The sequence below is a fragment of the Hyperolius riggenbachi genome, chromosome 6, assembly GCF_040937935.1.
Source record: "Hyperolius riggenbachi isolate aHypRig1 chromosome 6, aHypRig1.pri, whole genome shotgun sequence".
Taxonomy (NCBI): domain Eukaryota; kingdom Metazoa; phylum Chordata; class Amphibia; order Anura; family Hyperoliidae; genus Hyperolius; species Hyperolius riggenbachi.
The window spans coordinates 19,258,194-19,279,214 of NC_090651.1; the positions used below are offsets into that span (position 1 = coordinate 19,258,194).

Consider the following 21,021-nt stretch of genomic DNA (forward strand, 5'->3'; position numbering starts at 1 on the left):
AAAAATCAAAATCCAGCCACAATCCCATCTGATGACGAGCGTTTTGCAGGCTGGGTGGAATAATTAGGACAACATGTAGACAGTGTGTAAATTGCAGGCAAGAACGGCTCTATATTTCTGTTCTCCTTCCCTTATTCTTGGGAGGGGGCTCTGCAGGGCACTGTATTCAGAGCATGACAGGTCATTTGCATGGGAAATATAGGATTGGAGCTCTGCCATAGCTGGATCAATGATAACCAGCGCTGACGTCAATGGAGGAGTCGCTAGCCATTTGCTGATACGGGATAAAATGTGGGGCTGCATATTTGATATTCAGGATTAATACATTATTGTATAATAAAAGAAAAATCTGTTGGAGCCAGCAGCTGCTTAATGAGACGTGATCAGCGTGGCAACCTTTGCTATTCGGCAAATTATTTCTCTGGTATGGAACAAGAATAATCCGCTCCTCGGAATTAATTAAAATGTCCTATATGAGCGAAAGAGTGGCTAGGTGCGCGAGGCCTGGAGATTCCTGCAGCGCGACTCCTCCACGCTGTTCCCTCGCAGACGCAGCGCTAAACGGACAGCGGCTCGCTTAACATCGCAAATCGCGTTACTGCGGTCAATCGGTAAATGGATGCGACTGATGGTTGCCGAGATAAACATGATGGGCAGCACGGTGGTGTAGTGGTCAGCAGTCTCCCCTTGCAGTGCTGGGTTCGAATTCCATTCAGGGCTCTATCTGCACAGAGTTTGTATGTTTTCCCCGTGCCTGTGTGGGCTTCCTTCAGGCACCCTGGTTTCCTCCCATATTGCAAAAACATACAGATAAGTTAATTGGCTTCCCTTAAAATTGCACCTTGACTACCATACATGCACTACACAATACATACATAGACATAGGATTATGGTAGGATTCAGGGGTGTAACAATAGACCCTGCAAGAGATGCTTCCGCAGGGGGGCCAGAAGCCACAGGGGGCCCAGTCCTGAAAGACTGACAACTGAGGGCAAGGAGAGAAAAAAAAACTTTCTGCTCTCTGCATAATTGTTATAATGACTGCATCTGCTCAGCCACTGATAAGGAATCATACAAATCTCTGCAGATAGCCCCTAATCAGTGTGCAGGGGGAGGGGGCCCAGTGATGTCTAGTTACGCCCCTGGTAGGATTAGATTGTGAGCCCCTCTGAGGGACAGTTAAAGGTCAAACGAGGTGAAAAAGATGATGAGAAACAATTGTATCTATTTCTCCTTCTCCTAAAAATGACTTTTTAGTGATCCCAGTTTTATTTTATATTTAAATCTAATTTTTTTTTGTTTTCGCTGTTTCATTGTCTCTGCTTCATGACATACTCAAAAGTATGCCAAAGCTAAAATCTATTAACTATTGTCCCTTTTTATCTCTTTTCTGCTCTAAGAAGTAATTTTCTGCCTGGAAAGTGTTTTAGGCAGGGGCATATCTGGGTAATATAGGGCCTATGGCAAACGCTGAAATTGCGACCCCCCTCCAGTCAGAGCCCCCCCTCTCATCTAAAAACAGCATCCTTTCTCGCGTATGTGTGTTATGGTTGCCTGTGGTTTTTGCTCAGGATATTGCTGAAGTTACTTTTTTGGAAATATCTCTTCTTATTCCCTCTCTGTCCTCTTTTCTAACACTAAGCCAGGTGCACCCTACATATATAAATTAAGTACCCATGTTCCCCAGATAAGAGAATTAGTCTGATATAAAATCTGAGTCACAGGGGCAGGCATAGCGGTGCAGCACAGTGGCAGGCATGGCGCCCTTGGTGCTGTGGCGCCCATGGCAAGAGCCATGCCTGCACCCCTCTAGATACGCCTCTGGTCTTAGGGCTATACTTCCTTATCAGGGAGGGTTATGCTATAGTCCAACCTGGTCCTGACCCAGACAGAAACTGTCACTTGCATACATGATTTTTAACTCTTTCAGGCAGAGAAAGTAAAACAGGAACACAACATAGTTATTTGTGCGCTTGGCACTGTACAGACACGTCTCATCTCACGTCACATCGGGTATCCTTTAAGAAACAAGACTATACTCTGTACAGCACTGCGGAAGATTTATTAATACTAAATAATAATTAAAGTGACCATGACGTGAGCTGCAAAAAAAAATAAAATAAATAAATAAATAAAAAAAAAAAAATCAGTGGCAGTCTAAGGGTTAGAACTTCGCAGAGAGACTCCTAGTATGTGACATCAAATCCCGCCCATATGCTGGCATTGCTCCAGCTCACTACATTTATGAAAGAAAACAAGTGCCACGCCCTTCAGTGTTCTCAGAAATGTTTCCCAGCTGGATGGCATGAAAAAGTAGCCAGGTGGGGCACGATAGGGAAATGTAGGGCCTGCACTGCTCTTAGGGCTCTTTCACACTAGAGGCTGCGGTAGAAAAGGCTGAAAGTCAGCCTTTTGCTTAACGCCAATACATAGCGTTTTCAAAGCGTTTTCAAAGCCTTTTGAAAGAGTTTTACAGCCCATATGAAAATGTCCTTTTTTTTTTCTTTTATAAAAATAAGTGAACAAGATAGCTGTAAAACGCTTTAAAAAGGCTTTGAAAACGCTGAAGTTGGCGTTTTCCATTGACTATCATTGAAACGCCAACAGCCAACTTCGGCTGTTAACAGCCCTGAAAAAGCTCCTGGGAGCGTTGAAACGCAACGCTCCAAAACGCCGAGTTAGATGTGAAAGGTAAAATGAAAGTCTATGGACTTTCTTTTACCTAGCAAAACGCCAACTTCGGCCGTGGCGTTAAAACGCCAAAAAATCCCTGTGGTGTGAAAGGGCCCTTATGCTGTAAGCAGAGCTGTGCAGAGGAGAATTGGTCCTATGCTGTATATGTATACAGATGCATTTGCTGGGACCTGAGGACTGAGTTTACTATAGCCAGAGGTTTACTATATCAGAGTTAACTATAATGAGATTGTACTGTACATTTCGTGGCTGAGTCTGTTTTATGGTCTATTATAAGGAGTTTATAATTAATCAGTTTTTGTGACTGGTTGTGCAGCTGCTATAGATAGATAGATAGATAGATAGATAGATAGATAGATAGATAGATAGATAGATAGATAGGGGATCTCATCCTCTGAACAGTAAACTCAGTGTTTAGTGCACTGAAAAGGCACTATAGTGACACTTTTACAGTCATTTTCCTGGTTTCAGCATCAAAAACACTTCCTATACGTATATATTCCTGTATATTGGTATGTTGCCACGCCCTCCCAGCGATGCTTAGCCTAGGCTGTTTAGCTATGCGGAATTCACTCAGAACATTCTGGGAGACCAGGCATTCTTTTCACAGGCTTTTAAATTTTCAGAAACAAACATTCCCCAGAGCTGCACCCGACAGGTCTAGAGATGGTGCCTGTGATAAATGTCAGAATGTAAATCAGGGAGAGGAAAGATTTTACAATGGGCAAACACTGACTGAATCATTTTAAATTAATATTGTAAAAAAAAAAAAAAAAAACATTGTCGGGAAGGTCTTACATTTTTGAGGGGTATAAAATCTGATGCTATGCTTGTGTATGGGGAGGTGTGCAGTCTCTTACCGCACCCCTCGTAGTTGCATCCCCCTCCATTCACCTGTAAAAAGCTCCAGTATCCTAACATGGTCGGTGCACTTTGACCTGGTTGCCTAACATGCGCTGTATGCTGGGTCGGCTACGTGAGCGCGCCCCCCTCATCATAATCTACGCCGGGGATGCATCAGCGCGCAGCCACATTGATTATGAAGAGAGGGGAACGCGGTCACTTAGCCTATCCAGTGTACAGCGCATGTGCGGCAACCGGGCCAAAGTGCACCGACCATGTTAGGATACTGGAGCGGTTTACAAGTGAGCAGAGGGGGACTTAGCCACAAGGGAGGTGCAGTATGTGACTGTACACCCCCCCATACACTAACATAGCATCCCATGTCCTACCAGTATACAGCTAGGGCTTATTATTGGGGGAAAGCTTATTTTTGGGGAAACACGATATACATTGTAGGCCCGAGATCTACAGGGGCTCCCCGGCACACGCAGGCACGGAATGCGAGTGCCGCCAGCAGAAATGGCCCTCGAGCAGCTATTTGCCGATACGAACGCTGAGAACACCGACAGCTTCTGTTTAAACACTCTTTTTCATACGCAAGTGCTCTTGTTGTCCAAAGCAACCAAACTCTTCCCCATTCATTACGAAACCTCCGCTGGGAACTTAACTATAGGAAGACAGCTGGTCGCTATGGTAACAAGACTTTCTCACATACCTATATTTTTGTATTACTACCGAATAAATTATTGGTTTCCCGCTTCGTAACTCAGTAAAAGCAGCTATCCGAAGACTAGAGCCCGACGATTGCGGCTGAACTCCGAGAGGCAACAAACGCCGCACACACGCGAGGTCACGAGGGCCCGATGACCCGAGCGTCTCTTAATTTAGGCTTTTTGTTTGAAAGGCGGCAGCGAGCGTGTGGATGGAACAGAAATGATGCGTGCTCACTGGCTGTGAGGAATGGGATTATTCCTGAGATGTGACTAATACAAGGGATTCATATAAAGTCCAGCGATGGGGGTGGTGGGATTTTTCCACGCTCTGGATAGACAAACTACTGAGAGGCTGGCGAGATGCTTCTACATCTACAGAAACAAAGCTGCGCACAGGACTAACATTAATATTATTATTTATATAGCGCTGACATCTTTACAGAGTACATAGTCATGTCACTGACTGTCCCTCGGAGGAGCTCACAATCTAATCCCTACCATTGTCCTAGGTCTATTGTAGTCTAGGATAGAAAAAGACTGGGTCTCGACCTGGATTTTAGGCCGATTGGCCAATTTTATTTTGCAGAAACCACAGTGCTAAAGTGGACTGGTTGACTCCCTGGTGCTGTACAAAAATTGGGGTTGCAGCATTAAAGTTTTATCTACAACTATTGTAGTCTAGGGCCAATTTAGTGGGAAGCCAATTAACTTTTCTGTAGGTTTTTTGGGATGTGGGAGGAAACTGGAGTGCCCGGAGGAAACCCACACAGATGGGGCGAACATAAATACCTCTTGTTGACCTGGCTTGGATTCCTACCAGGGACCATGTCCATGTCAAACTGCCCCCCCCCCCCCCCCCCCCTCCTGCCCATGTTACAGAGATAACAAGAGAGAGTGGACGTACTTTTTATGCAGATTGGGAATCAACCAATCAACAAAAGCTTTTCTTCGTTTTGTCGTTTACAATCAACAAAAGTTGCTGCATTTTGAACTTCATCCCAATCAGTAGCTAATACCCACTTTACCACGACTTTACCTTTTTTTCAAATAATCAGGGACTTCTGCATGGCTGATATTGTGGTGAAACCAGGGCTGTGGAGTCGGTCCAAAAATCCACCGACTCCGACTCCTCAGTTTAGGATTCCACCGACTCCGACTCCACGACTCCGACTCCTCTAATTTGCATATTACAATTTTGTTGATTAAAAGTATGTAACATGAAATTCGTCTCTTAACTGCCAACGCTTAGGAATTTTACAAGACAACTGAAGTGAGAAGGATATGTAGACTACTATATTTATTCCCTTTAGACTAAAACTAGTCCTTGGTATGAGTACTTGTAAAAGGTACAAACCGGAACAAAGAACATCTATCAGGCCCTAGGCAATGTAAGTGTGGGTACATGTAAGAATGATGTGCAGGTACTCTGCAGGGGAATGAGGAGATTGTAAACAGACAACACCTCTGTGTTCAATGTGCACAGCATTCTCAGTGGATTCCCTGCAGCTCTGTGGGGAGTGCATATGTAGAGTATAGTACTACTGTGTAACAAAGTAAACCTGAGACAGATGAAATTAAAGTTTTATACATACCTGGGGCTTCCTCCAGCCGCCTTCAGGATAATCAGTTCCTCGTTGTCCTCCACCACCACCTGGATCTTCTGCTATGAGTCCAGGTACTTGAGCCAGTCAGGCGTAGTGCGCATGCACACACTCCGCCGCCAGGAGCATACTACACCTGTGCAGCCCTATTGCGCAGGTGCAGAATGTTCCTGGCTGTGGGAGCGGCATGCGGCCGGACAGCGCTGACTGGCTGAATTACCAGGACTCATAGCAGAAGATCCGGGTTGTGGAGGACAGCGAGGGACTGATTAGCCTGAAGGGGGCTGGAGGAAGCCCCAGGTATGTATAAAACTTTACTTTTCATCCGTCTCAGTTACCCTTTAATTTGTAGTTACCAAACCAAATTTTAATAACATATCACATTATTTGATTTCATCAGCAAAGGGAGTGCATACATTTGCATAAATCAGCATCAATGCAGAATTATTTCCATCTCGTTGACCATCTCTATTAGTGACACAGCTACACATCAGGCTTTATTCTTACAGCATAGATGTTATTTAGTATATATAAGAGATTCCTGTGTACACATCATATATACAGTCACAATCAGATATGTATATCTGACCTTAAAAATATGGGGACTGCTTTATTGAAGCAGCACAAGTAACTAATTTTGATTGGTTTATTTCATTTTTGTGGACTAAGCACAGCTATTACTGTATATATACATTATGTTTAATGACTATTATCTGAGAAATAGAACATTTTATCATATTTTCTATTTTAATTACAGTTACAAATTCATTAGGAGTCGGAGTCGGTGCATTTATTCCCCGACTCAGACTCCGACTCCAGGCACCCAAAATTGCCCGACTCCACGACTCCGACTCCACGACTCCACAGCCCTGGGTGAAACCCCTCCCTCAGTGTGATGTCAGGGCCATGGCCCTGACAGTTTCCTGTCTGTTAATTATATTTTCTGGTTGAACTCGATGGACCCATGTCATTTTTTTTTTCAACCCAAATAAACGGTTACCTGAGTGCATTGTGGCATGTATGTGTTTTTTTAAGTCATAAATGGGTGTGTTTATAGATTAGGGCAGTATGTGTTGTCCCGTTTTTCCTTGCCTGCCAGCGGTAATGATGATGACCTGCAGGCTCACGGTGGATCAAACAATGTGACCTAATTACACAGCGAGTAAATAACTCATTGATCAATTTTCTAGTTTAAAAATTCTTGCTTTACAATGTACAGTATTGATTTGTTCCCCCCCCCCCCCCAACTATATTTTGGCAAAAGTTATTTTAGAACTTTCTGGATTTTGATCAGTGCCCCGCCCACTTTCACTTCACCAGGAGTCCGCCGATTATGCAGGAGCCGTAAACTTCCTCACCTTTATCTGAACCAAGAGTCCCTTTTCTCTGACAAGTTGACTCATAGCAGGTCTGGTTCTCAGTGAATGCACAAAGAACACCCTAAACCAGGGGTTCAAACTCAAATGCAAACTGGGCGGAAACTGAAAACTGGGATCAAGTCACTGGCCAACCTTAATGTTTAGTGGCCACCACCCTCCATTATAAAGTTACCTGGTGTCTAATGGCTCCCATCCCTCCTCTATACAGTTCCCCGTTGTCTAGTCACCCCCTATCTCCCCCATACAATTCCCTAGTGTCTAGTGCTTTCACCTCCCTCCTCCCATATGGGTTACCTGGTGATCTAGGGCTTACCCTCAAATATAGCTTCCCTGGTAGTCTAGAGTGGGGGAAAAAAAAAAAAAAAAAAAAAAAACTACACGATTGGTTCGCACTATGGCCAGGGGGTGTTGAATTTAGCATTCAGTATGGAGGCAGTGTTGGTGGGTTCTCTGGATGTGAGAGGTCCAGAGCCTGGGTGTGAGAGGTCCAGGCCCACCTGCACTCCCCTCCAGGTATCGCATGTTGGCCTTGGGGCCCCGGCCAGTGAGAGAGGTCCGGGGCCCCTGGCCATAGTGCGAACCAATCGTGTGTTTTTAAACGTTTTCTTTCAGCTCTAGGACATGGCGGACAGGTGAGCGGTTAGGGAGGGACCCCTGTGGGAGGGATGCCTGCACGGGGCGGTCCTGCTAGCGACGCAATCTTGCGATGGCGTCCAACTGAAGCCTCCCACCTGAATGCTAATGGCTGCTAGATGTGGTATGGCAGGTAAAGGGTTTATGACAGTGCATCCTGATTGGCTGACGAGCACCTGCTGACCACTTTAAATGTAGCTGGATGCATGTACTGCTGTGTTCTATTGCTTGTGTGTGTTGAATTTAGTCTAGAGTGGGCCAAACATAATGCAAAATAGGGGGCCAAATTTGATGGCCTAGTTGGCTAGATTTGGCCCGCGGGATGGAGTTTGACATGTCGCCCTAAACTGACCTTACGTTCCTAACCCCAGAATGGGTATGACGCCATTTGCCGAGAGGTTATACGGCTTCCTCAGAGTTGTTAGAAAAAGAAGAAACGCTTATTTTTAAACACATGTCGCCCACTAAATATTTCAGTGCCCTTGTCTTCGGGAGAGGCAGAGATGTGCTGCGGCAGCAGTTGCCAGTCTGCGGACGCGCTGCATTTTTAAAACCACTTATCAGTGGAGAGATGCTCTTGCTGCAAACCCTTAATAAATGCCAGCTTCAAACTTAACCTTTTGTGCGTCCTCAAAAGAAGCTGACATCAAACGATCGCGCGCCCAAACATGCTAAATAAATAGCTTTTGCTGTCTTGGAACCGAAAAATACAAAGATGCCCTAAAACAGCAACAAGGCCAGAAATTCACAAACCGCTAACACAGCTGGCTGGGACTTGTAGCTCACTAACACCGAAAGCACTACAGTCTGCCTGCTACACAGGGTGCTTCCGTGGCCACGGTATGACTGCTAGCCGGGCTATCGTTCACACGGAAACTTAATTAAAGCTGTGAAATCTAAGCAGTGTTCTCCCCAGGGTCTTTTAGCTAATTTTGGGGAGCACTCGGCTGTCATCGGCTTGCCTCCTCATATGTTGTAAGCAGAGCTGCACTAGCCTTGCATAGTCCCCCTCGCACCCCACCCGGCTACTTTTTTCATGCCACCCGGCTGGGAAAAAATTCTGGGGAGAACGCTGCTAAGGATTGGCTCCATTTTCTCCAAAGTACCATAATTCTTTGATGGTTCAGAATCAGCATTGCCGATTCAAAACACTCACACTCTCAACTGCTGCTGTTCAGCACCGAACAAGGGTCAGGAGGCATTCTCTACCTTGTGAGTCAAGTTGCTTCTGTTGCGAATCAGATACTTCAGCCTTTCGGTTTGGATTGCTATGCCGAATTCTAACAACACCAATTTTGGTAGCATCAGATGCAACATTTTAGCAGAAATATAATGGATTTTTGCAGAATACCTTTTTTGGGGGGGGGGGGGGCAAAAAATGATACCTTTTTTTCAAAAGGTGTTTTGGCATGCACAATATTTTTCCGGTACGTTCTCATTTGAGCAAAAATGGCTATAATCACACCAAAATGTTTTCACAAATATTCTCATGTTTACAAAAGATGTACATTTTGTCATCACTATACTATCGACACCCACTGGCCATTGGAGGTCTGGCATAGTGAAAACCGAGCCCTTGACCTCATTCTATTTCATGTGGTCAACACTATCAGAGAGAGCTCTTATCCTCTACCACAGTTACAGGAGTCCAGTTCAGGCCAGGCGGCACCAGGGTTTACTACATGCGCATTGAACCATTTATTATGGCCATTGGATTAGGTGAGTGACCACGAGTTGGGGTGGCGTAATGATGGCGTCTTTTGGATAGGGTAAACAGGACTGTTCTGTTTCAAGTCTGAGTTCCAGGTTAATAGACCTATCGTTTTAAAAACACTGCCAGTCTTAATGAGTTCCCTTTAAAGTGAACCCGAGAAGAAAATTAACTGATAAGATAAAAAAGTATATTTATCCTCCTAATCCTAAAAATGAGTACTGCAGGCTTTTCTTTTATATTTAAAGTGAATGTTTACCACTTTAAAAATAAAAAAAGAGTCAGATACTCACCTAAGGAGAGGGAAGGCTCGGTCCTAATGAGCCTTCCCTCTCCTCTCCCGGTGCCTGGTCCCGCGCAGGATCCCCCGTGGCAGTATTCGACCAGTTCGGTCAAATACTGCCACTTCCGCCACTGAAGGGAGGTTTCGGAAGCGTGCTCCCGAAGACGGGCCGCTCCATACTACGCATGCGTGAGCGCCCTCTATGACACAATCGCGCGTACGTAGTATGGAGCTGCCCGTCTTCGGAAGCCCGAGTGCTCCCGAAGACCTCCGAAGTCCCTGCGGCGGCGGACGCGAACGGGGGAGCCAGCGCAGCACCGAGGGCACCGGGAGAGGGAAGGCTCATTAGGACCGAGCCTTCCCTCTCCTTAGGTGAGTATCTGACTTTTTTATTTTTAAAGTGGTACCCATTGGCTTTAAACATTTACAAAGTAGGATGAACGTCTTACGGTCTCTAATCAGTGGCAGCCTATTAAGTGTCCCAGAGTTAGAAAAAGGTCATTAGTTCATGTATGTTATCTCTCCTTGGCCTCAGTTGTATTCTGCTAGGAAAAGTTATGGCTGTAATTTGCTTCTCAGTGATGTTTACTATATTCCCGACAAGACACAAGCTGTCACTTCCATGCCTAGAAACTAACTCTTTCAAGCACCAAAATCAAACAAGTAAAACAGCCTGGTTATTAATGTTTTGTACTGTTCATACACATGTTTATCTCATTGCACATAATGCCTCGGGTACACTTTAATACTTACTGCCATATTTTATGGGCAAGGTGTGGTTGTGTGTTAGTTGATTGATATAACCAGGAATGTACTTTTTCCATACTGTACAGAATAGGTTTAATGACTAAATGCAGAGATTTTGTGCAAGTTTTCTCTTTTTCAAGGCCTGATGAAGTTGCCTTGAGGCATTCAACGCAAGCAAGAAAACAATCAGCAATTGGTCATTAAATGAATGATCTACAACAACTTGTGTTACTTTGACACAAAGTATGTTTCTGCGCTTTGTATATCAACCTCTGCACTGCGAAGCTGGGCAGTTTATTACTACTGAAACTCTTGTAACTGGCAGTCAGTCTACAGGACATAATACAATGTCAGTAGAATCACCAAATCCAGATTATTCATTGTACAGATAGATAGAGTCACTGATATGCTAATGCAAAAGTATGCAGCATAGAAATGCGCCAATCACAGCAGCTGATCGAGGATATGGTGATAATTCTAAGCTGCTGCATTTGATTGGTTTATTTCAAAGTTGCATAAAATGACTACACAAATTGCATCAACTTGGAATTATCCATATCCCATTGACCATCCCTATGTACAGCTTTGCCTCCTCCGCAACACACACTGCTGTTACCACTGAATAAATATGGAATTTGGGTAGACAACACAAAACATTTATATTGCGCTTTTCTCCTGGCGGACTCAAAGCGCCAGAGCTGCAGCCACTAGGACGCGTTCTATAGGCTGCAACAGGGAGACTAGCCTAAGGACTCCTTAGGGCTGGTTTACCCTTGGCCAGCGAACAGCAAAGAGCTGCTACTAATGTATCCCTGGGATACATTCACACTGCAGCGTTTCGAGGGCGATTGCGCAGTTAATCTTGTTCTATTGAACGTGAATCACAAGCGCAAATCACGCGACTTTGGCTGCAAATCACGATCGCAGAGACGAACGCGATCACAAGCTAGCGGTGCTGCAAGCGCAGAGTGTCAACTAGCACTGAATAGGTGAATAGGTGCTGAATAGATGCTGGCTTTTCGAATCCTGGTCTCCTGTGTCAGAGACAGGGCATTAAACGAGTACACTATCCAGCCACTGCTGATGCCAGTATGTGCAATCCAGGATCCAGCAGCAAATACACAGGACAGGCAGAGATGGACACCCTCGTAGTGGAAAGCAAAGGCAAAACTTGATCATGGAAGTAGCAGGGGGGGGGGGGGGGGGGGGGGTTGGACGGCAGGGGGACGTCACTGCCGGAACACTTAAGAGACGTGTACACGGTGCATGGGATCACTTGGGTTAAGTCACACGTAAATTTTTAGTATTGCACGGACTTATCCCTTAAAGGACAACTGAAGCAAGTGGTATATGGAGGTTGCCATATTTAATTCCTTTTAAGCAATACCAGTTGCCTGGCTATCCTGCTGGTCCTCTGCCTCTAATACTTTTAGCCATAGCCCCTGAACAAGCATGCAGCAGATCAGGTCTTTCTGACATTATTGTCAGATCTGAAAAGATTAGCTGCATGCTTGTTTCTGGTGTGATTCAGACACTACTGCAGCCAAATAGATCAGCAGGACTGCCTGCAGCAAAAATGCTATTGTTTAAAAGGAAAGAACCGTATCAGCCTACAGATTCTTCTTACTACAGTTGTTCTTCAAAATGGGTTTCCTTAAAGGACACCTGACAAAGCAAAGCTACCTAAGGTAAAGTACAGAGTTATGTTCATGTTTGAGTCGCATACCTTTGTGCAGTGTACATGTCTCTCCCCGTTCCCGCAAGCCTCCACAATCACTTCTTGGGGGAAAAAATAAATGTACTTTTGGGTAAAGTAAAATTTTTCATCATGCAGTGATGCTCCCTCCCACAACCCTTCCATTCCCTCCTCTTAACTACTTGCCGACTGCTCCACGGCGAAATGACGTGAGTGGCTGTCACTGGGGCTTGCAGGAGATCGTGCATGCTCATGCTCCGCCTTCAGTCTCCCAGCGGTGATCACCGCTCAGAGACTGTCAGACGGCGAAACCGCCATCTAATAACCCTGTACAGTGCTGTGATCCATGGCTGTCCCATCTAGAGGCAGGGAAGTGATTCGCTGCCATAAGCTGAAGCCCATCACAGCCGATCACGCTGATTGGCCGGCAGGGGGAAGAAGGGGAAATTTAGAAAATAGGGGTGGGGAAGAGGAGGGCATGGGAAAGTGATGGGAGGGAACACAGCAAGTGCACCTCTTCCTGTCTGAAAATTTGATTTTAGGCAAAAGTCTGATGTTTCAAGGGCTGATTACAGGGACCAGAATGAAAAAGGAGAAGAACAGACAACGCTCAGTTATGTGGCTCCAGCATCAACCTATCTCTTATACTTACCTTAGGTTAGATTTCCACAGGTCAGGTGTGCTTTAAAAAACATTGTCATTAGGTAGAAAACCCTTTCTTAACATGCAAATCATCGCTAGTACAACAAAAGCAAAAAATAAAAATTCTAACTGTGGATTGTAAATTAAGCAACAAGTATATCACAGTCCAAACAACAGTAATGTAGTCAGCCATCACATCAGTAATGTGGCTCGAATGTAAGCAGGGTTACAGGACAAGCAAGTGATCAGACTGATCAGGTGATGCATTTGTAAGGCTCTGATTGGCTGGACACGGTCAAGTGGTAAAGCAGGAAGTGACCATATCAAATCAGACCCTTGTAAACCCATCAGCTGACCAAACTGATCATGTGATTCTTCTACAGTAAGTTCTAGGCCTGTGCCATGCCATAGTCAGCCACAGGAAAAACCAATCAAGCCACTGATGAGGTCACAGGAACAATGACCACTGGATTCAAACACATCACAGTTAGAGGAATATAAACTTCACAAAACCAACCCCCCAACCACCACCATCTACACTAAAAAGAATTAAAGAAGAAAAAAAAAGCTGGGTGTGTTAATAGCTGGAATGTAAAAATAATTCAAGGTCTGATGGGAACTGCAAAAAGAAAACAGTTACGATTAAAGGGAAAGAGATTAAACTTTATACCGTTTCCTTTTTTATTAAAGCTGACATAGCCTTATACTTTATAACCACTTTACAGTAAAGCAGTTAAGCAGTAAACTGTACAAGTGACGGTACCAAGAGGTGCCGCCACAAACTTTAATTGAAAAGTACCTTCTTTTAGAATTCCAAATATACTGGAGGATAAAAAGATAAATATAAGTGTGTGTTCATTTAAAACCTTGATGCAAACAAGAGTCGCAAATGTGTCCAAGTTAGATGTATGTGCAGATATGAAGAGTTGTCTTCTGTCCGTTTTCTTTTTTGTGGTCAATGAAGTATTATAATTCTAGCAAGTAGAGGACCATTTGTGGCTGTGGGCCCTGTATTTGCCTTCCTTAGTGTAAATGAAAATAACTATTCATCCCCTGTAATAGGTATCTTGCTTCTAACAGTAAAGCTTTGTACACCCGTACGAGGTATGTCACCAGACGGGCATCAGTACCTGGTCCATCAGACAACATCCGACAGCTGTACAGGTGCATTGCTAGACTGTAGGCTGGTGACCTGCTGTTGATTTGCAAGGGGGGGGGGGTGGAAAGGGGCCACCACAGGGCGTGACATCACGCAGGAGCCAGGTGAGAGAGGAGAACAAGTCTATCGGCCGCTGCTGTACACATGCTGGGTTCTCAGCATAGGCAGTTGTTATTGGCCGCCCCAGCAGTTTCATCAAGCAGGTGTATGGGGCTTAATATTTGTAGTGCTGGTTTGCAAATAAGTGTTTACCGAAATCGCAGTTGGGGCAAAACGATCACGTGATCGCCAAAGATGCGGTTTTCCCAACGCTTGAGAACAGGACGCCAGTCATTCTGAAGATCGCTGTACAGTAACAGCTTGCAGCTTTGTGCACAGTAGCCGCGGCTCAGCGGTTCTCAAAACTCCCGGTGGCTCACTCGCTCCTTCCGCCTACGTCATCAGTTGGGGGGCCGGCCACAAGGAGACGGCTCTCAACACTCCCGGCAGCTCACTCTCTCCTTCCGTCTACATCATCAGTTGGGGGGCCGGCCACAAGGAGGCGGCTCAACACTCCCGGCAGCTCACTCTCTCCTTCCATCTACATCATCAGCTGGGGAGGCAGCCACAGGGAGGCGGCTCAACACTCCCGGCAGCTCACTCTCTCCTTCCATCTACATCATCAGCTGGGGAGGCGGCTCAACACTCCCGGAAGCTCACTCTCTCCTTCCGCCTACATCATCAGTTGGGGGGCCGGCCACAAGGAGGCAGCTCAACACTCCCGGCAGCTCACTCTCTCCTTGCGCCTACGTCATCAGCTGGGGAGGCGGCCACAAGGAGGAGGCTCTCAACACTCCCGAAAGCTCACGCTCTCCATCTACATCATCAGCTGGGGAGGCGGCTCAACACTCCCGGCAGCTCACTTCACCTACGTCATCAGCTGGAAAAGCTGGCCATGAGGATGAGGTGCTCAACACTCCCGGCGGCTCACTCTCTCCTTCCGCCTACGTCATCAGCAGGGGGGCCGGCCACAAGGAGGCGGCTCTCAACACCCCCATCGGCTCCCTCTCTCCTCCAGCCTACATCATCAGCTGGGCGGGCCAGCAACAAGGAGGCGGCTCTCAACGCTCCTGGCAGCTCCCTCTCTCCTTCCGCCTACATCATCTGGTGTGCCGGCCACAAGGAGTCACCTTTTTCTAAAAATCAAGCTTTATTCACAATCCAGTAACATTTACAAATATGACAGAAAATGACATACTATAAGTGTGATAATATGATGTCATATTCTATCCATGCATGTTTGTAAATGCTGTACATTGTGAATTTAGTGCTAAAACTTGATTTGAAGAAAATGATGAATCGAAATCGCAATTTTTGACATAAATTGGGAAATTCAATCATTTCCTAAAATCGTTCAGGCCTAGTGGTTACTATGGGTAGCCAGCATAAATACGAAAAATGAATGCAAATCTATGGAGCTTGGTAATGGACCAATCAAATGCAGCAGCGGTTGCATCCGATTGGTCTGATTCTATACATTTGCATAAAACTAGCATCGGCTAAGAATGAACAATGTTAGCAAGGCTTGACAAAACTGCTAATATTTCATACATTAGTCTTCCTACTACAGTAGTCAATGTAACCTAAAAAGAAAAAAAACCCAGCTGGTCTCGGTTTTCTCGCCAGTGACTGCTATGGATTAGTATTGCTTGGTGCACTTTAACCTACAATTTGTGGAAATTATTTGGAGCACTTTATTTAATTGGCTGTGTTGGCGATTCCTTTCTTCGGCCATTGACTCTTGTCTACATGCTATTTACTGAGCTGGGGATTCTGTTAGGTGGTGTATTTATTACCATCATTTACTAAGCGGTGTGCATATGAGGATTACTACAAGAGTGGTTTTCACCATTAGCTGTTTGCTGCAGTAATACTTCTATCAATGCACCGGCTGGTCCTACTATTCATTTGCAGTGCTGATTGAGCACTGATTATATGGCTAAGCATTCATTTTACCATCCTCAAAAAAATTTATATCTTTCTGAAAAGAAGTGTTTCATTTCATAAACAAGGCATTTTTGCTGGTATTCTACTGTACATGCGCTGTATTACAGCGAAAGCCCCTTATAGTAGTAATGTCAAACCGGTCCTTAAAGGGCCAAGGTCCTCACACATTTTTGATGCAGCTCAAATTAATTGATGGGTCTGCATCAGGATAGGTGTGGTCCATCAGGTAGAACACATTCCTCCTCCTCAGTCCATACTAAACACTGGCATGGATCTGGCCCTCCAGGCCTGGAGTTCCACACCTGTGCCTTATAGTACACTTCAAGGGACCTGGCCAAGTAGTATACTATATCAGAAGTTTAATATATCAGAATTGGTTGTACCTTGTAGATTCATGCCGGCGCATATTTAATTTAATTTTTTATCTATTTATTACGACTTTATGGTTGCTTAATGACTTCAGCACCAACAGTGTCTGGCCCTTTAAGGACCAGAGAATGCTAGTACCAAAAAAAGGGCTCAACGAAGTCACGCCCTATGGACCAGTCGGTTAAGCCCACTTGACCTGCCGTCGCTATGACGGCAGAGCTCTGTGACCCGGCCAGGAGCCGATTTCATTGGCTGCTGACCCTGTGATCAATGTGAGCCAAGGTGACTCTGTAATACTACTTTTTATTGCTGATGCGTTTTTGGGCTTAACTGGTGCCTAAATCCACTTGTTCTGAGCCTTTTCTTTTTAGATTTTGATCTACTAGAGAATCTACAGCCACCCCCAAGAATCCCTGAAAGATCCAAAGTGCCGGATCATCTCGCATACGTGTATTGATCACCTCCTACCATAACTAACTACCAGTATATAATAATAAATAAAATAAAGTTATTATACTTGTTTATTATTTACTCATACACGCCCCTCAGTCTTCTCTCCTCCCCTCCACATAGCAACAGAGCACGTTGCCAACTACACAGCTGACTCGCATCTGCGCAGCGTGGCCCAGAAATGACGCCCAGGGATCGTGCCCTGACCCAACAAATGGAGAGTACGCACCTTTATGACTCACGGACCATCTCTAGAGCCTGTTGCAAATTCACAACAACGATTTATAGGTGTTAAGTGACCAAAAAGATCCTAAACAATTAGAAGCAGTTTACAGGTCTGACTCGCTCTTTAGAAAATCAGAGATCTAGTTTGTTAAGCAGCATTCATGCACCCGACACGGGGCCGGAGACAGTGATACAACGTATTTCATGCACACTCAAATGGCACGCGGTGGCTACGCAAGTCCTGACCTTTTTTATTTTTTTAACCAAGAGAGACGCAATTTGGAGAAGCACAACAAGCAATGGTTACCTTACAACACAATCTCCAACTTCGGACAAGTACTACAAATGCAAGTCCTTCTTTCCCTATCAAACTCTCAAAAATACAAGAGAATCTTAAAGGACAACTGAAGCGAGAGGTATGTGGAAGCTGCCATATTTATTTCCTTTTAAACAATACTAGTTGCCTGGCAGTCCTGCTGATCTATTTGGCTGCAGTAGTGTCTGAATAACACCAGAAACAAGCATGCAGCTAATCTTGTCAGATCTGAAAATGTCAGAAACACCTGATCTGCTCCGGTTCGAATCTCGGCCAGCACAGAGTTTGTATGTTCTCCCGGTGTCTGCGTAAACTTCCTCCTGGCACTCTAGTTTCCTCCTATGCCCCCCCCCCCCCCCCCCCGAAAAAAAAAATATTAGTAAATTAATCAACTTCCCACTATATTGGCCCTAGACTACGGTACATACACTACATGATACATACAGACATAGGACAATGGTAGGAATTAGTTTGTGAGCCCCTCTGAGGGACAAGACAATATACTCTGTACAGCGCTGCGGAAGAGGTCGGCGCTATATAAATACATAATTTGCTGCATGCTTGTTCAGGGTCTATGGCTAAAAGTATTACTGATCTACAGCATGCTTGTTCAGGGTCTATGGCCAAAAGTATTACAGACAGAGGATCAAAATAACCAGATAATGGGTATTGTTTAAAAGGAAATAAATATGTCAGCCTCCATATCGCTTCAGTTGTCCTTTAATCTGCCCCTCCAAGTCACAGTTGCATGTCCCTCCGTGGAACTGGCCACGGCCCTCAAAAAACCACGTCACCCTGCGAATCACATGGTATCTCCGTCCATGAAGCCATCCACGGCCTCCACAAAACCGTGTCACCCTGCGTGTCCATTCGTGGAACCAGCCACGGCCCCCACAGAACCATTATCACCCCACACAACTGCACATGTCATCTCGGAGCAGGCCGTTACCGTGAATTAGTACAGACAGCATTTGTACGAGGGAAGCAGTGGAAAACAAAGTGCTGCATCAGAAGATAATTAGCCGTTCTGTCAGGGAGATCAGAGAAGTACCTCGTTAGTGTTCCAGCGGTGCCTCTCTTTTGGTAAGCTTGAGCATTTTGGTAGACATTCGAGCAGCTTCTTGGGTAGAAAGATCTTTACATGACTGCCATTGCTGTTTCCATGATCATCTAATGGGAGAGAAGAAACCACAAAAACTGTTTACTCACGGAAAATACAACCCCCGACTTCAAAAGCAAGCTTTAACAAGTAGCGGATAATGAGGCGAAGGCTGGAATGTTTTACACTTCGCCCCGCGATCTGCGAGGAGCCGGGGAACGGATTTCATGCTGTAGATGGAAAACAAAACTTGTGTGGCTTTGATGAAACTGTGCCCTGCCTAAGAGAGTCTTTTAAAGGTCCCAGTGTCTCCATTCTGTACCCCCCCCCCCAAAAAAAAAAACCAGCTGTCCAAGATGATTGGCCACTCGTGTTGTGTAATTTCCAAATTTTAGTAAGGGGGCTTTTAGGACCATTGTAGTCCCTTACACACTCCAATGAGTTCTGGGTCACCATGAGCTTGCTGGTTAGTCTGTACCTATCGGTGTTACAAGCCCTACTGCATAGAGCCAAATTAATCCATGCCATGCACTGATGAGGATCAAACAATCCAAAACAGTCTGTATGCATGTTGGATTATTATGGCTCTGTACAAATTAACAAGCTGACACATCATTGCATTCCAGCGGTTCTGGAGGTGTGTTTAGCTGCTAAGGGTACAATGGGTAATTTGCATATATTCAGCAGTGGTGCATTGTGGGAGACATTTCAAGCTCACTCCAACCTGAATTATTGCAAATTCTTTCTGTTTTAAGAAAGCAAACTTTTGTTTTTCTTAACATCTTAGTAAGGGGGCTTCTAGGACCATTGTAGTCCCTTACACACTCCAATGAGTTCTGGGTCACCATGAGCTTCCTGGTTAGTCTGTATCACATTTGTGGAGTAAGGCCCTGTCATTATAAATCACCAGCGCTATCGCAAGCGCTGAGCGATTTATTGAGAGTTTGAGCGCTTTTCCCTACGCTTTGCACTTAGAGAAGCGCTTTTCTAAGCACTTTTGCAGAGCGATTCGTTCCTGACTGACGGCAGGAAGTGAACTCTTTCACCCGGCAATGAATAAGTACAATGTATGTATTCATGAAAGTGCTCAGGAAATCGCTATACAAAGGGCTTTGCGATTTCCCTATACCTGCTATTGAGCCAAAGCGCTCACATAATGGGACCGGCAGCGCTTTGGTGAGCGGATCGGAATCGAACCGCTCATATGTGAACACTCACAAGCGCTTTCAGGGCGATTTCTAAAATCACCAGCGCTTACAAAATAAATCAGCAAATGCTCATAGTGTGACCAAGTCCTAAATGTGCTTTCACTTTGGCTCCATATATTGCAAAAAAAACAAAACCTATTAATTGTAGTTACTTCAGTTTTATTACTTTTATGTGCGCATAAAACTGAGCCATTCCACAGCATTCCTTGCAGAAATTGACAGATAGGAGAGTCAAAGTTGTCTGCCAACTAATGGACTAGTTCAGGTGTAAAAATATAAAATGAGTACCAGAGGCTCCCGCTCATCTGTGGTTAAAGGGGAGGTCAAACTGCAGCTCAGGTCGAGAAACACATACTTACCTACAGAGAGAGAAGCCTCTGGTTCCTAATGCAGCTTCCTACGGTCTCCTGTGGGTCACCGCTGCTGTAACCAATCAGGGCTGCGCTCCTTTGCTGACACGAGCGTGACCTCATTCATGAGCGGCATTGGCTTACTGCACAGAGGAGGCCATACTCACACAGGCGCAGCACGGCTACACTCCTACTTGAAAAGCAGCGCGGCCCTGATCAGTTTACCGACAAACCTTTGCCGGTAATCAGTAAACGCTGAGCGGCAATGAGGAACCAGAGGACGCAAAGCGAATCCTTATTAGGATCCAGGAACCTCCCTCTGCTTAGGTAAGTATGTGATTTTGTACCCAAACTTTGGCTCTGGTACACGTTAAATACTCCTGCAGCAAGGTGGGAGTTTTTGGACTGTCTCATGGCAACCGTAATAAACAGTGTACACAGATAACTGTTGCCATGGTTGCAGCCTAGCAGTTGTAGCCATAATAGATGACGTACTCATTTTCGGAGAGCCGAAAACCGGAAATGCTGGCTTTATGGCGCTAAATACACTTTCCTGTCATTTGCTGGACCAATCACAGCATTTGCAAATATGACAGCAGTGTTTGGGATGCTACCTAAGCAGACTGATTTACATTTTCAATCGAAATATGCATGTAACTGGTTAGGTAAGGGGTTTTCTTTCCCCTCCAGACTTCCGGATTTGGGTGACACCCACTCTGGGAACCCAGACACACCCAGTTTTGGAATCCTCCCTCCACCATGAGGTATTTAAGCAGTGAGAGTTAAGCAGTGCGCTGCTCTGACTTGGGCTATCTTGCCAACATTTTGGTGGTGGATTGTTATGTTCTGACACTTGTATACTGTACATAATTTGTTATCCCTGATGAAGCCCATTAAGGGTGAAACATGTTGGGTGT

The 21,021-nt window shown here is 45.2% G+C and overlaps 1 protein-coding gene across 6 annotated transcripts in view; it reads right to left on the reverse strand.

Annotated features, from left to right (window-relative positions):
- Positions 1-21,021, reverse strand: part of CAMTA1 (calmodulin binding transcription activator 1) — a 1,857,772-nt gene that overhangs the window by 1,798,090 nt on the left and 38,661 nt on the right. For all 6 annotated transcript variants that reach the window (XR_011021914.1, XM_068238930.1, XM_068238931.1 and 3 more), the window contains exon 2: positions 18,499-18,617. Coding sequence is in view for 5 of the 6 variants with exons in the window: in XM_068238930.1 (XP_068095031.1) it covers positions 18,499-18,617 (119 nt within the window). In the remaining variant the exon portion in view is untranslated. The remainder of the gene's footprint in view (positions 1-18,498; positions 18,618-21,021) is intronic.